The sequence below is a fragment of the Candoia aspera genome, chromosome 2, assembly GCF_035149785.1.
Source record: "Candoia aspera isolate rCanAsp1 chromosome 2, rCanAsp1.hap2, whole genome shotgun sequence".
NCBI classification, from domain to species: domain Eukaryota; kingdom Metazoa; phylum Chordata; class Lepidosauria; order Squamata; family Boidae; genus Candoia; species Candoia aspera.
In genome coordinates this window covers 19,104,399-19,121,528 of record NC_086154.1, presented here as the reverse complement: position 1 = coordinate 19,121,528, position 17,130 = coordinate 19,104,399, and the positions used below count along the sequence as shown (strand labels likewise).

At 42.2% G+C, this 17,130-nt stretch overlaps 1 protein-coding gene across 1 annotated transcript; it reads right to left on the bottom strand.

Annotated features, from left to right (window-relative positions):
- Window positions 1-8,960: 8,960 nt before the first annotated feature.
- Window positions 8,961-17,093, bottom strand: ARPC4 (actin related protein 2/3 complex subunit 4). The gene is made up of 6 exons (XM_063291429.1): window positions 16,953-17,093; window positions 16,417-16,535; window positions 11,652-11,763; window positions 11,474-11,569; window positions 10,635-10,805; window positions 8,961-9,412 (listed from the first exon to the last, which is right to left on the bottom strand). Exons 1-6 carry the CDS (start codon window positions 16,953-16,955, stop codon window positions 9,407-9,409), a joined length of 507 nt encoding a protein of 168 aa, XP_063147499.1. The 5' UTR covers window positions 16,956-17,093; the 3' UTR covers window positions 8,961-9,406.
- Between the last annotated feature and the right edge of the window lie 37 nt (window positions 17,094-17,130).

Here is a 17,130-nt window from a genome sequence, read left to right as displayed (position 1 = left end):
TAGACTACAGAAGGCACTATAATAGGAATTGTCAGAGGAAACAGACTTCACAAGCAAGAAAATCTAGCAAAAGAAAAAGGCAGGGGATAACAATGACAATCATAAACAAGATGTGGAAGACCTTCTGCACCTCTGAAATTAGAACAGCTTTTATGCCTTTGCAGAAGGAACAGGCCTGAAGCCTTCAAATGGAAAAAAGAGAAATGGCTGAACAAGAAAAAATGAGTGATCCTTGAAGAGTAGAGGGGATGCAGCTGGGCCATACAAAGAGATAAATAGAAGAGTCATTGTACCTATTAAATCACTTTTATGAAAAGCAAGTATATGCTGAATGAACCCATGAGTTCATGAAGTTTGCTGTCTGCAAGAATCACGGATTAGTGTTGTTAGAAGTAAACTGAAAGCCAGCTGTTCCCACATCACTTCAACGTTTCAAAGCACCACACAAAGGGTCTGTTCCTTTGAAGGAAGAAAAACTATGTACAGGTAGTCCTCACATAAATAACTGCAATTGGGACTGGAATTTTGGTTGCTAAGCAAAGCAGTCATTAAGCAAATCACCATGGGCATTAAGTGAACCACATGGTTGTTACGCAAATCACGTGGTTCCCCATTGATTTTGCTTGACAGAAGCCAGCCGGGAAGGTCAAAAATGGCGATCATGTGACCACGGGATGCTGCAATAAATGTGAACCGGTTGCCAAGCACTCAAATCGTGATCATGACTGTGGGGATGCTGCAACAGTCATCAGTTTGAGGACCAGTCACAAGTCAGTTTTTTCAGCACTGTTGTAAATCCGAACCATCACTAAATGAATGGTCATTAAGGGAGGACTACCTGTATGAATTCTTACATGGTCACAGTCAAACAGCATGGTATCAGGCTAGTCCACTAGCAAAACAAGAGACAGATGGAAACCATATTGGTATAGTACTTAAGGCAACAGGCTAGAAACCAGGAGACTGTGAGTTCTAGTCCCACCTTAGGCATGAAAGCCGGCTGGGTGACCTTGGGCCAATCACTCCCTCTCAGCCCAAATCTCCTTGCAGGGTTGTTGTTGTGGGGGAAATAGGAGGAAGGAGTATTAGGTATGGTCACCACCTTGAGTTATTTATAAAAATAATAAAGGCGGGATATAAAATAAATAAAATAAATAAAATCCCACCCCAAAAAAGAGTGGCTTTTCACCCATTAACCATGCAGGCAGGAAAAAGAATTAAAAAACAACAGCAACCTGAACCTTGATTTCACTATCAGTAGGACTTGCATTTAATACATAGTAGTTGCTAGAATTCTTTCATGATGGCTTCATTCATTTTTCTACAATAAATTTACTTATCAGAGCTTTTGTGTCCTTGGAAGTTTATTCTTGCAGTTTCTTGTTTAGTCAGGGAAATGTAGTTGGACACCATGGCATTGAACTACTACGGGCATATACGAACTATCTGCACCTTTATTCCGCCAGTAGGCAATCAATTGTTTTGCTTGACCTCCTTCTTGTTTGCATTAGATATTATCTAACCAAATTATGAGTCTTCTGCTGAATGGCAGTCTAGGACATTAGCCTGACCATGGGCTGTGATTTACTGTCACTTCATGATTGGGAGAAAGTGACAGATATGACAGAACAACTTCCAGAACTGCCAAGAGCCATTATAATTGCATCACAATGCAGTTTACAGACCCAAAAAATGGTATTCTCAGCCTCCTTCCAGATTATGGAATAGGACTAGCAAACAAAAGAAGAAGAATATAGGTAAACACCTGGCTTTGGAAATGTGGTCCACAGATGGCAAGCTTCACATCAGACTTGGTTGTGAGTCTTAGTTCTCCATTTAACCCTTTTTTCAGGAATTGCATTATCAGCAGAAGGCTCTCAAGATAATGACTTGGCTAGATGTATCTCTTTATTAGCAGACAAAAATGAGGTCATATATACACAGAAGATTTACCTGCTGCAGTACACAAAATCAAAGCCTATATGCTCCAGGGCTTAAAGAGCTAGGCTGTTTCCTCCTGTCTTTCCAAGTCAGTGGATACCTGGGTATCCTTAAGATGTCTACAGAAGGCATCTAATAACAGTTCTTTCTAGCCTGGGAATTTCTCATTCTTATCTCACCAACTTCATTCCTTACAACCAGGGAGATTTAGTTGTAAGAGACCATGGTCTAAATTATCTGGATGATGGATTACTGAGGTAAGATGGGTTGAACCACCTATGGTCTGGTAAAAATATGTCTGGCCAAATATATAGAGAACCTGTTCAAAAGGTCTGAATCCTGTGAGGGTTGAAGGTGAAAAACCAGAAAGAAACATCAAAGATAAAGTCTAATGCAGTGTAGAAGGAAATAGGAATGTTACTGTTATGAAACACTAACCACTCAATGAAAAATCAGCAAGAACATTGGAACATAAAGGTTCATGGCCATTTTTTAAATAACTAATGCCTAGATTATGGCAAATAAATAAGCTGGGATTGAATTCCTAGTACAAAAAGATACATATGACTCATAGATAAGTGACCTGTTGGGATGACTCCCATGTTTGGAACATAGCAACTGAAGCGTACAATTTGTTCAAAAGGAACAAAAGCAATGGAAAGGTAAAGGAGTTCCACTAATATGCTCAAAAAGTATCCAAGCCTGCACAGAAATTTAAATGAATTTGCCAATACTGTAGACAGCGTTTGATTAAAATAAATAGAAGAATGAATGAAAGCAGTATTACTGTTGCTATCTACTAATGCCCGTTCAACGAATAAGGAGGTGTGGAATCAAACTGCAGTTCTTTAAAAGAGCATTAAGTAATAGCAATGGAACTCAGTTAATGGATTTAACTGATAGGAAAGTGAATTCTGGTTGAATATTAGGAAAACATTTGTAACCGTAAGAGCAGCTTGATAGTAGAACTAATTAATGCGAGTGGTAGTGAACTCTGCTTCGCTAGATGTTTTCAAGCAGAAGTACCATCATCTGTTATCGATGCTTTAATTTAGAATCCGGCACAGAACACAGGGTAAGACTTTTCAACCTAAATGACGCTTTCAGCTCATGACAACACAATGCTATAATTGTAATATTTTGCATACACTATTTTCTCAATTCACCTGCATATTCTAGGTGCCAGATCCACCGTCTGTACAGCGACTCACAATTACCAGATACATCGGTCATGGCGCACTGCACAGCCACCTGGAAAGGACAAGTGACAGCTCACCATTACAATGTGCTACCTAATTTCCCCACATCACTACCCCATATATCATTTAGCTCAGAGCAAATCTGCATTGTAATTGAGGCATCTACAGTACCCACTACTTCTGTGTGTGTGTGTGTGTGTGTGTGCGTGTGCGTGTGTGTGCACGCCTTTGAGTCAGTTTTTGACTCCTGGTGACTGCCTGGACTAGTCCCTGCAGTTTTCTTGACAAGGTTTTTTGGAAGTGGGTTGCCTTTGCCTCCTCCTTTCCTGGGCTGAGAGAGGGAGACTGGCCCAAGGTCACCCAGCTGGCTTCGTGCCTAAGGCGGGACTAGAACTCACCATCTCCTGGTTTCTAGCCTGCTGCCTTCACTACTACACCAATTGGGCTCCGCTTCCTATTACAAGGTGGTGAACCAGTGCTCCACAAAAGAATACTTTTTGAAAAAGCCTTGTCACAAGAAAGAAACTTCTAGGTGCAGAGGTATTTAGATTATTCCTGAGAAAAAATGGAAGGGTTTATTTGGCTGCCATTGTGGTGCAGTGGTTAGAACAGTGTTTCTCAACCTAGGCCACTTTCAGATGTGTGGACTTCAACTCCCAGAATTCCCCAGCCAGCCTTAGAGAGTTACATTGGGACCAAATAAACCCAGATTCAGGTTTCCCATTGACCACAGAACCCAACAGGTGGCTTTGAGCCAAACACCGCCTCTCAGTCTAACCAACCTTACAGGGTTATTGTAAGCAAAACTGAGGGGCGATTCTCATTTATACCAACTTGAACTCTTAAAAACAAAAGACATATAAGAAATAAACAATCACACCAACAGCTATTGGCACACTGTCAGAAGCTTTGCACCAGTGCTACAACTGAGCTAATCATATTTACCCTAGGGTTATTTTTTTAACAGGATTTTCCCTTTGCTTCAGAGGAATCACAGTTGCCGCAGTGATCACAGGAGAGTCGAGGACAGTTTCCAAATCAATTTGAACCTCACACCAACAACCCTCTTTTAGAAATGAAGTGCTCCTTAACCAACCTACCTGTGTCTTGCACTTCCTCATGCCAATACACACACACACACACACCAGCTATTTGTTTTTTTATCCAGCCGCTTTCTCCCCTCCAAAACTGAAACCGTTTCCATAGCTGGGAATTTTACACACTGCCTACTACCTAAACCAGGATTTCTCAACCAGGGTCACAAGGGTTTTATTTATTTATTTATTTATCAAATTTTTATCACTGCCCATCTCCCCCCACAAGGAGGGGCTCTGGGTGGTTCCCTGGGAGATCACAATTTATTTAAAAAATTATTTCAAATTCAGGCAACTTCACATTACAGAGGTAAGTTTCATTCTTTATGTTTAGTTTAAGAACATGGTTAATGCATATAGACAGGCCTACCCATGAAACGAATATAATAATTTTGTAACCTCTGGCCTGTATTTGAGCCTGAATGTGCAGGGGTTCCCCGAGGCCTGAAAAATATTTCAAGGGTTCCTCCAGGGTCAAAAGGTTGAGAAAGGCTGACCTAAACTATACACATAAAAATAAGGCTCCTCCTGAAGCCCAATTCCACTTGTGCATAAAACCAGGGCTTTGGACCAGGGTTCAAGCCCCAAACATTTGCATTTATGACAGAGGAGAAAAATGTCTCTGAGCATATCCAAAGGGCACTTCTCTCCAGGCAGCCCTCAAAGGGGTCATGGAAGGGAGGGAGGACATAGACCTCCAGCCCAGGCTGGGACCTTCTGCCTTTCCAAAATTGTCACGACACTGCACCCCGGGGCCTTAGCCAGCGTCGCGCGCCTGGTTCCCCTCCCACGCCCACCTCCCAAGGCTGGACTTCTGCAATACGAACCGGGACGCACTTCCGAGGCTGAATCTCCCTTTCAGGCCGACGCGGGTCCGGGCAGCTCCTTCTCCAAAGACAACTCCCAGGCGGCTGTTTGGAGTTTCTATGGAAACTAGAGCGTCCGGGTAGATGCCGCCGGGCGGGAAGGCTTGCTTTGCCCTCTCCCCATTTTATTATCTTTTTTTATTTTTTGCATTTGAGCAGAACGGGTTATGCATTCCGGTGCACCAGAAAGGCGTTGCGATAAATGAAGCGGGCGGAAGAAAAAGCATACCATGACCAGGGAGCTCTCAAACAGACCCCAAAAGAGGCGATGCCCCTCTTTTGACTTACCTCTTGCACGTCAGTCAGTCGGACGTTACTAAGTGTGGGGAAGCCCCTTTTAAGGGTCCTGCATTTTCTCACGCAGACGCTTCCCGCCTCCTGCCCACCCTCACCCCCCTCTATGGCTGCTGATCTTTTCTACTGTATTTGGGCTGAATGCGCCGGAAAGGAAAGTTGGAGAGCAGGCTCGCTTCGGGTGACCGCGTGCCTGGAGAGACGGCGATGCGAGGACGGTCGAGAACAACCGGGCGCGCCGTTGTGGAGAAGGGAGTGGAGGAAGTGAAACCCGCGGCAGATGTCCTAGAGTGTGGGAGCAGGGAACGAAGTGACATGGTGGCTGGGTGGGCTTGGCCTCTTGTGTTCTGTGAACCTCCCCATTAAGCAACTATGCAAGCCACATCGGGTGGTTGTATTTATTCCTAAGCAGAGTCAGAGAGAACTCTGGCATCCTTGTTGGGTGCCAGCTGGGAAAAGGGCTTTCTGATTAGCTGCACTTAGACTTAGCCCAAGAAGTCCATTCCTTTCCCATTGTGTGTATAGAGGTTATTGAAAAGCCTTATAGGCAGTCCTCACTTAACAGCCACAATTGGGACTAGAATTTTGGTTAAGCAAAGCAGACATCAAACAAATCTGACCCGACTTTACGATCTTTTTTGCAGTGGTTGTTAAGCAAACCGCATGGTCATTAAGCAAATCACACAGTTCCCCATTGAATTTGCTTGCCAGAAGCCGGCCAGGAAGTTTGAAAATGGTGATTGCATGACCACGGGATGCTGCAGTGATCATAAATGTGAACAGGTTGCCAAGCACCCAAATCATGATCACGGGACTGTGGGGACACTGCAACGGTTGTTGCAGGACCGTCCGCAAGTCAGTTTTTTCAGCACTGCTGTAAGTCCGAACTGTCATTAAATGAATGGTTGTTAAGCGAGGACTACCTGGTCTAGTAGTTAAGGTGCTGGGCTAGAAACCAGGAGTCTGAGTTCTAGTCCCACCTTCAGCATGAAAGCCAGTTGGGTGACCTTGGGCCAGTCTCTCTCTCTGAGCCCAACCCATCTCACAGGGTGGTTGTTATGGGGAAAATAGGAGGAGGAAGGAGTATTTTATATGTTCGCCTTGAGTTAATTATAAAAATAATAAAGGCAGAATAAAAGAGTCGTTGTTGAGATGGGCAGTGAAAAAATGTGATAAATAAAATATAAATAAATAAATATTCCTGCAGGCTTTTATGGGATGTTATGGAACTTTTCACACTAACCTACTTTCTTTGCTGATTGAATGCTGCTGTAGGTAGTACTCTTGCACCAAGAGGTTAGTATTTTAATACATTAAAATACAAAAAGAAAAAAAGAGCAGTGCTAGCATTTCCCTAACATGCAGCTCATGCTGTCACCCTGCTAGCTTGGATGAATCATTTCACATTTCTGTCTTGAACTGTGGGCAAAGCTAGGCAGGCCCAAGAGGATACTGATCTGGATTCAGCATGGGCAAACCTACTTTGGGGTAAGAGTATGCAAAGCTCAGACGAGGCCCTGTGAGAATGTTTATGGCTCATTAGAAACCAAGCCCCCTAAGCTTGAGGCCTACCTTGAAAGAAGATGAATGGTGCCACTGAGTCGACTGCATGGAACTTGCAGAGAGTGTTCAAGATGTCTCAGCTATGACATCAGAGGACACCAGAACCATTTCATGGGCTAAACTTCTATTGGTCACCGGAACCATTTCTTGGGCCAAACTTATTTCGTCCTCCTGTGCCTTTGCTTCCCACATCATTAATCCAAGACTGAGAAGATGTCTGCTTTTATTCCAAAAGATAGGAATAATGCCTCTATTTTGTTACTATCTCCCATGGATTTATAGAAGAGGATTTACTGCTAGAGTTGGGCATTGTTTATGGATGAGACCTAGTGAGACAAAAAGACCCAGCTGAGTAAACTGGGAATACTTCAGCAGCGGTGACTTGTTATATTCATCCAGGCACCCAAATACGATTGCAAGAAGCATGAGTAGGCAGCTTCATACGTAACACTAGTAGCATCAAGATGTAAATATGGCTTTCAGTGATCTAGACCAGGGTCGGAGAACCAGTGATTGTATAAACGTTGCTGGCAGTCCCTAGAATTCCTCGCAACTGGCCATGCCTGCTAGGGCACATGGAAGTTTGGAGTACATTTCCCCTTCCTGATTTAGATTTCTGTCGTAGAAGGTAGAAAACAAAACACACATACACGTAATGTGTGTGCATGAATTTTGCCAGCAGTGCATCGATCGAAACAACCCTCACCTTTTTACTGATTACAGTATATCTCAGTCTCTAAACTGCTACAGCAGTTGAACTGAGGAATCATCAAGGCTGCTTTTTATGTAAAGAAAGGGAATAGTATAAACCCATCATTTTATAATTTGTCAAGATAGCAGAGGCCTTTGGATGGGGGAGTGTTGGAGAGAAAAGTTCAAAGTAAGAGTTTGTTGATTTTTATTTGTAACTTTTTTCTTCAAGAGTGAGGCGAAGAAGGGATCATCCACTGGCTATTCAGAGCTTCACTAGTGACTTAAGGCAGTTGTTTAAAACTTTTAAAATGCAAAGAATGCCTTGATCTTAATCAGATAAAATGTGTCATACAGTTGAAATCCTGCCCCCAAGTACCACTGCAAGCCAGTAGGAAGAGAAAACAGAAACCCTGTTTCTGAACATTAGGAAAAGGTATAGCAAAGCCTACCTTATAAAAATTATTCTTATTTCAAAAGTAGGAGCTCAGAGATAATTTCACCTTTCAGAATATACCTTTTTTTATTGGAATTTGGGCTTGGTAGAGGGAGAGGGACACACATTCAAAATGTATTATCAGTGAAAATGTCCATGGAAGTGATTTGCTTTCTTTGAGCGATGCAAAAAGAATTAGCTACAAAAGTGCCCACCTAACTTTGCATTATAGGCCACTGTGATGCAACCAGAAGTTCAGAACCCTTCCCAGGCAGCGTGGCAAGATGGAAATATAGAAGAAACCCCAGTAAAGCTAGACAAGAATCCTTATTTCAGGAGGCAAAGACAAAAAGGCTTTAATAGGGTAAAGTAAGAAAGATACAGCGTCATAGCAAAAAGAAACAAGTTACAGATTCCAGCTCCGTCCCATTCAGCTGACGCATGGCCTGGCCGACTCCCTCCCCCCAGTTCCTTCTGGCACAGGTATGGAAGCGAATTAACATTTCACTGTTAATACAAAGGGTAGAAACAGGAGGCAGTGCTGTGTTCAGAATGATCTAATTCAGTGTTTCTCAACCTTGGCAACTTTAAGAAGGGTGGACTTCAACTCCCAGAATTCTGGGAGTTGAAGTCCACCCTTCTTAAAGTTGCCAAGGTTGAGAAACACTGCTCTAATCCCTACTGGATTGGGAAAGGTGGACAGGGAAGAGCACTTTCTCCAGGTTATGGAGTGACTTGGCACAAAAGGCTTGCTATGTCCAACACCGACCTTGCCTGCAACCATGACCCCAATACATCACTCGGAAGGTGGATCAAGGTAGCCATCCAGTTATCACCTCTGCGCAGAAGGTTCCAAGCCTGGCTATCAACTCATTCATTCCCCGTCTCATTTTTTTCTGGTCCCCAGACTACAGAAAATGGCAGGTTTTGTCAGCTATTGCAGGCAGTCTTTCTATGCACACCACTGAACTGGAACTCCCCTAACAACTTCTGCGGAGGGTTGCTAGGGCAACCAATCCCACCTTCCCCCCTAGTACATTCAGGGAGACAAATTACAGCAAGTGATCATATATTTTAAAAAAAAAAGAATATCAAGTCAACACAATCTTATACAAGCACAGTTTTGTTCCAAAAATATTAAAAAGCACCCTCCCCTCCCCTCCCCTGGGCACACTGGCGAGAACGGTGTTCACTGAGCTGGGGCAGCCCTCGCAGATCTAGCTGCTTCTCATTTCACTCCTGAGCTGTGGCCTCTCTGTAGCCGCAATGAGGCAGCGGTGCAGAGAGAATGAGAAAGCAAAGCTGTGGATTCCAGCCCTTGGTCTAGAACTGCAGGGGAAAAAAAAAGAAATTAATTCAAAATTGTATTAATACTACTGATAGAATACAACTTAAGCAAGGCAAATACCATCAATGTCCTCTCACACACATAGGTACCCACAGCATCATCATTGCAGTTTTTAGGACAGTATCCTAGAGCAGGGGTTTTCAAACTTTTCTGTACTGCAGAACCCGTTTGTTCTGGGGGTGGAAAAAGAAATCCTTGAACTGCAATTGACAAAATGGTGGTCACAGTGTTTCTTCATGGGAGAACAAGCCCTACGCTTTCCACAGTATGTGTCAGCTCTTCAGGGTAGACCGGGCTAGGAAACCAAAGTCATGCAGGCCAACAAGGTCATGGTAACAGAACCTTACAAATCTGAACATGCTTCCCCGCCTCCCTCCCTCCATCTTTGTGAGAACCACGGAGGGTCTTCTCTGAGGCATTTTCTCAAATTACAGTTCGGCCCCAGACTTAGGCTCCTTTTATCTGACCGCTGTCTTGGTAGTGGCTCTTCCTCCTGCTCCTCAGCGTTACTCCTGCCCATTACAGTATGTTAGAAAAATGGCTATAGATGCATTTGAGTGAATCTGTGTTGCCTTTAGGCTCCCACAGAACTCCATCAAGCTCTCACAGAAACCCAGGGTTTGCGGAACAGAGTTTGAAAATATCCATACTATGAGCAAGATTCAAGTCGGTAATTACAATTTAATAACAGAATAAAATACACCCATTTTACTGTCCCTCTCTCTTAAGTTTTTGCATTTGCACTGGTGTTCACAGCACCTTGTCGCTCATTTAATGCATACCATTTGGAGCATAAAATTCTGCAAGGACCAATTTGATTCCCGCTGGAACTTTTTCTACAATGAACCACAATGGGCTTATTCCAACTCATTTATATAACACTACTTTTTTCTCCTGTAATAATTCTCAGTGGTAAATCAGTCTATAAAACATTCATTTCAGGCTATGTGATAAGCCTTAGAGATAAGGGATTTGAATCTAGGACTCCCATGCTCACAGACAATATTAGAAAAAAGCCCTTCTTAATTCTAAAAGTTTTAGTAGACCATAGTATCTTCCCTCTTAATAATTTGTAATGATAGGTGCACTCTCTCTCTCTATGTAATAGTCTGAAGTCCCGCCTAATAAACAACCAAAAGAGACCGATGAATTCTGACATACTGTTCGGGCATCATTTCTATAATGTGTCTAATAGGCCCTTACATTCTTAAGGAACTCCTCTGCCACAATGCGAGCCCTGGCATTGACTGACAGCTTCATTTCACTGATTTCCTTGTCAATTTCCTCCATAAAATGAATGACAAAGTCCACCAGCTTGTGCTTGTACATCTGCTCTGTATGGAAATTTGTGATCAGGAAGCTGATGTCATAGCCCTAAAATAAAAATAACATAGCAGATGATTAGCATCAGAGAAGCCAAGACTCAGCCATCATTTCTTCTATTCTGTTGGTTATTGATTCAGCATGGACAAAAATAATCTAGCCTATTTTTGCTGGTTGGGATTTAAACATCTAATATTTGTGCATTAGAAGTTCTGCTGTATTAATATTTGAAGTCAGACTATGCTACCTACATAATCAATATATCCAACAATTGAAAAGAATCAAGAGAATAGACAGATTATTCTAGGTACTGATAAGGGAACATCACCAATTAGGCAGGCAGGCAGGCAGGCAGGCATATACCTATACCTATACATATATTCTGCCTCAGTCCAGCTTTTCCAAGTGTACATAAAAACACAGACATTGCCCTGACAGCTAGCACAAAACCCAAGGCATTTGTGTGTACACAATTCATCCACGGTTAAACAGACCAAATCAAACGCAACAGTGTTCTAAGAAAACTATGTTATTTGAATCATTACAATTTTGTGAAAAGAGATTATTGTTGCTGATTAAATATGCCTCAAAGATAAGAGGCACATTGAAATTTTATGTCTGATGGAGAGCTTAAGATGTGACGTAACCCGCACATTGGTACTACCATTGCTGTCAAGAGAATTACACAAATAAGATGGAAATCACCCCAGATTTCCCACCTCAACTGGTTTCCGACGTAAAATGAAGAAGTTTTCTGCTCTCATCATCATGAACCGCATAAATTTGTGACATAGAATTTTCTCAATCTCATCAGCCTGCCAAAGGAAAACAGGAATCAGTCAGCATTTTCTCCAGGATGAGTCGCAGTGAGCACCTCATTGAACATGCTTGACTTACCTGTTTCACAGCAATGCTCACTCGCACAGAGTTGATAGAGCCTTCAATTAAGACTTTCTCTTTCTCATTCCTGCTAATGATCACAGGCTGCAACAGTAGTTCTTTGCTGCTTCTGCAAACCCACAAAGACATGTTTACGTCAGAGACTAGGAAGTACAGAGGCCCATACATTCCATCCTCTGGATATATTTTAACATGCCATCGTAACCTGTCCTCATGCCACTTATTATACTTCCAAATCCACAGTCTTGAAAAGTGCCTCTCATGATGAAAATGGTTGGAAACCTGCACTAGGAACTGACAGTGATGCATGACAATGGCTGATAGACTGCTGTACGGAAGACGGGCTGTGTGTCGCTTAACACATTATCTCAGCAACACAAAAGACAGCTTTATTTGTTTGTTTGTTTCTCACATTTCTTCACCGCCCATCTCGCCAAGTGACTCTGGGCAGTTATATCTGGACATCTCCAAAGGAACAACACCATAATCAAAGACATGACATCTTACAGAGCAACAGGAAGAAAAGCTCTGTGCTGAATTGCAAAACGCTTCAGGTGCTGACTGTGGATCAGACCATGAGCCAGAGGAAGACACATCAGACTGGAAAAAAACTAGAAAAGATCCAATCCCAATGAGATATAACCTAGAACCCATTCCAAGAGAGCATAAGATTTGAGCTAGAAACAGATTTAAAGACCTAGACCTATGTATAGAGAACACGAAGAATTGTGGAAAGAAGCTAAAATGATTGTAAGCGATGAAGGTAGGAAGCACACAACAAGAGCCAGAAGGAAACAAAAAAGGCTGGCTATCAAACAAGGCCACAGAAATAGCCATGGAAGGAAAAGTGACAAAAGCCAAAGGAGATCTTGGGAAAACTAGAGAATTTAAGGCAAACTTTCACCAGGAGGCAAGGAGAGATATCTGAAGTCAGAGTGTAGACAAACAGAAGAAAATAACAGACTGGGAAGAACAAGGGATCTGTTTCAGAAATCATGGGAACATTCCAACCTAGTATTAATATTATAAGAAACAAGCATGGAAAGGAGTTAATAATGGATCATAAGGTTAAAAAAATGGAAGGACTATGCAGAGTATCTGTGTAAGCGATGAAATCTTATTTGAGAGAGAAGAAATTGAAGATGAATCACTGGTGCTTGAGAGGAAGTCAGACGAGCTATAAAACCACTGGCAAAATAGGAAAGCCTCAGGGGGTGGATGAAATCTCCAAGGAGGCTGGCATAGAAACAATAAAGGTCCTAACAGCCCTCTGCCAACAAATATGGGAAAAAGCAGCATGGCCCAAAGACTGGGAAAGGTCTGTCGATATCCCAATCCATAAAAAGCAAGTTCTAACATGCCAGCGAGGTGTTGAAAATTCTGCACAAGAGGATAAAGAGTATGGAAAGAGAGGTGGCAACCGAATGAGTCTGTACAGCTGATACTAAGTGGGTGATGGAAACAGCGAGAGAATATCAGTGCTCTATTACTGCTTGCAAGACAGAAACAAAGTCGCTGTTGCCTTTGAGGCCACCTAATGCAACCACTTGAACTGCAGCGCATTAGCCATATTTACATTTTGATATTACTAATCTGGCTCACATCTGAGACGTTTAAATATTTGTCTACCTTTTTTGCTCTCATGATTCAGTTTCTTGAAATTGAACTGCAGGCATTCTTGGCATTCAGGAATTACATAGCTTCCTCTTTAACAATTTCAAATTGGTGGTTAAATCACTTTTCTCTAGCTGAAAGGGGCTGCATTCTAAAGTGCAAAGTAATTTACACAGATTTCCAAGGATATCCTATAATTGCTCTAAAATACAGACACAAACCTTTAAAAAAATGTTTCCAGCTCTCAGAGAGAAAAAGCTGAACAAGTTCAACTAAAATTGATGAAAACAAAGTAGCACTTTATAGTACTATCCCTACAACACTTGATTAATTAACAAAATTGTACAATAAACTATTGCAAGAAACGTAATCTACAGTTAACCAGGTTCCTGAATTAGCTTAAGAACTACGTCCTAAAAAGACTGAGGAAAATAACAAATCTTAAGAAATAAATTGTGGAATAAAGCTCTCATCTATTAAACCAGGCCATTGGTCCATTCAGCTCAATACTGTTTCTGCTGACTTCCAGCAGCATGTTGGTTTTTCAAGGAAGGGCTTTTCCCACTGAACTATAGGCCTTCTTCACTATACTCCTTTTCTTAATAAAACATACAACTAATATATATGCCCAAGAAGAGGTGCTGCAAGAATTTCTTTGAGGAATAGTCTGCAAGTGAAATCTATGAAGTCTCAGGACTGGACTGGAAAGGAACGAGTACAGAGCAATCACTTTATGCTAATAGGGGGGTGCTATGGTGGGCTAAAAGACCTTAAATAATCTTTGAAAGGAAATACAGAAAATACAACAAATGGAAGCAAGGTGGAACTAGACAGCAATCTGACCCACCTCAAGACATGTAGTACAGTAAGTCATTTGGGGGGCGGGGGATGGAGATTGAGCCAGTAAAAGAAAATTTTGCTGGGCTGGCAGCACATACAGCATACAGTATATCACTTCAGATACAACAGCAAAGGAGCAAAAGTACTGTAGATTTATAACAAGAGAATGTTTACATTGTTTGGTTCCTTCTAATAATCTATTTGTGTCAAGAATATAAAAATTCTGATAGATTAGGTCAAAGGCTTATATAATGCAGCATATTATTCCTACTGAGGCCACACTACATGGGAAACCCTCAAGCAAAAAATGGGTCCATAACACTGTCCAGCTTGTGTTCTCTAGCAACTCATATTCTGAAGTTTGGTCTATGGCCATCGTTAATAGTCAATATTGATAACCATCACTGTATCTTATGGAACCATATTTGAAACTTGCACACCATCTCAGGTACATTTTATTTAACAGGCAAACATACTGGAGCCAGTAGATATCTAATGGATTCATGTGTGCCAAATGAGAATGGAAACAAAACATAAATGGAGCAGTCCATAATTTGTTAGCTGAACCTGCTGCAGGAGAAACCAGTGAGTCCAGTATTGTGACTAGGCTTATTATGTGATGCACGTAGACCAGGACTTCATCAGATGGATGTACAGTTAACATTTTTATGTCACATGAAATACTGTTTTATATCTATTAAAACATAATAAGTATGAATCTATAAACTCACTGTGAAAGAAGAAAGAAAAGGCAAGACAGACTGACTGGAGCTGAGAAAATTATAATAGAGCTCAGGGTATTTTTTTTTAAGTGCCAGGTATGCATAAATATTCATACTTGCAAAAAGAAATAAAGGCAACACTGAGGAAGATGGGAAGGAAACATGAAAGCTGTTACAGATATCAGAGAGCTTTCAGCTGAAATACACTTATAACCTTATAACACCCAAGGTTTGAAAATGGAAGTACAGAAAGGGAAGAAAATAAAGCAGAAAATGAAAACTGACAACAGCTACAAAGGCAGTGGCAATACCAGTAAAAACCACAACAACTGAAAAAAATCACTGTTGCCAGACACAGCTATCCTTTCTGGAGAAACTGCTACGAGAATGGAGGTCTGAATAACTCAGTAAAGCACGAGTTGTTTCTTGAAAGATAAAGTAACTCATTCAAATGGGAGTGTTCAGTTTTACGAAGCTTGATAAACCATTTTAGATCAGCAGCAACCATTCATGATATGTGGCTGCACCAGGAGCTAAAGGTCTGTTTAAGAATCACTAATTTGGAACGAAGCAGTGGTATTAGGCAATATCACAACAGAACAGCATAATATATAAACCATGAATATTGGGCTGAATGCTATTGTAACCAACAAAAAAAGCTGAATAGAAGCAAAACAAGAGTAAAAAATAAGATGCTACCTTATTGGTGAACCAACTGAATCTAAAGCTACAAAATCAAAGGACTGAACAATTTTTTAAAAAAACTTTAGAAAGTAGTGTGTGTGTGTGTGTGTACACACACTGCAGTACTATGGAAAACCTCAGTCAGTGTAGGACAACAGAACAGAAGTGAAAAATATGCACAGATTCTCATTGATTTTGACACCTCTGTGCTATTTTCAGTTTTGCATGGCATCAACTTTCTGTCCATCTGTTCCCTATACATCTTTAAATAGCTTTGCCATTAACTACCCTTTAGGTTTGCATTTGCTCCTTTAATAAATCAGGGCAGATATTCTTCTTTTAAAAGCATTTTTCTCAATCCAATTTCCAAAGGAGGGTAAAGCTACCACTGACAAAGCCGTAATAAAGCTTTTCGGGCACATGATGCGCAGACCCAGCTCTCTGGAAAAGGCTCTAATGTTGGGAAAGGTGGAAAGAAAGAGAAGAAGAGGAAGGCCAGCAGCAGGGGGAGGGACTCAGCTACAGTGGCGATGGGTGCACCACTGGAAGACCTGAAAGACCAGGTTAGGGATAGATTGTCTTGGAGTAAATCTATGTGGTCGCTAGGAATCGAAAACGACTTTATAGAGTAAGGGATTGATTATGGAAATCGTTGTATATCCTTTTTGTTAAAAGTCGGAAGTCACCTCTTTTGTAACTTTAAAAAAAAATTCTCTTGTGTTTTCACACTTTTTTAGTTTTTTTCCTCTTTGTAATTTTTTGTTTTTCTGTAGCTTTTATCTTTGCTCGAAACTCAATAAAATTCTTATTTAAAAAAGGAGTCAAAAACGACTTGATGGCACATAACTTCCTCCACATAAAGTGCATAAAACACTATGTACATTGAACCCTCACGCACAGACCTGACTTCCACCTCAGGTTTGTTGTGCCGCTCTACCACCTGGGATGAGAAGTTCTCCAGGCACAAGGCAGCCTGCAGGGTGGCACGTACTGCATTGAGATAGGGGCGCAGAGTGGCTGTCTGTAGTGAGGAGAGGAAAACAGCAGGTATCACGGACTTTGCAGATCCTCAAGCCTAGTCCTTGACATCCCCCTCCCGTCAACCAGACAGGTTCTTGCCCCTCTCTGACGTCAATGAAGAGCTCTCCAAAACCACAGAGGCGGGCGCCTTTTCTAGGTTTTGCTGTCTCAGATCCCTTGCAGGACCGAGCAATTCGGGCCTGCAGTTCAATCCCGCCGAACGGTTTGGCCGCACCGCCTGCCTCCGCTCCCATCCTGCCAAGCTACTGACCGCTCTCATCCCACCTCCAGCCCAGCGTCCTTCTCCCACGCAGCCCCCCTCTCATCAGCCCCGCTCTCCCCTCCCGCCAACCTTGCCGACTCTCCCTCGCCTCTGCTCCCAGGGCCAGCACCCCTCCAAAGCCCGCCGCCCACTCACCATGGCAGCAAAGAGACTAGCAGCGACAGCACCCCGCGGCCTGGTGCAGAAAACGGAAGCGGAAGTGGCCACCACCAAACAGGCCTCCACTTCCGGACTGCTTGGGCCGTTCCAACATGTCCCCCGGGTGAGTGCGCGAGATCTTCACCCTAATCCTTTTCTCTCTGAGGTATGAACA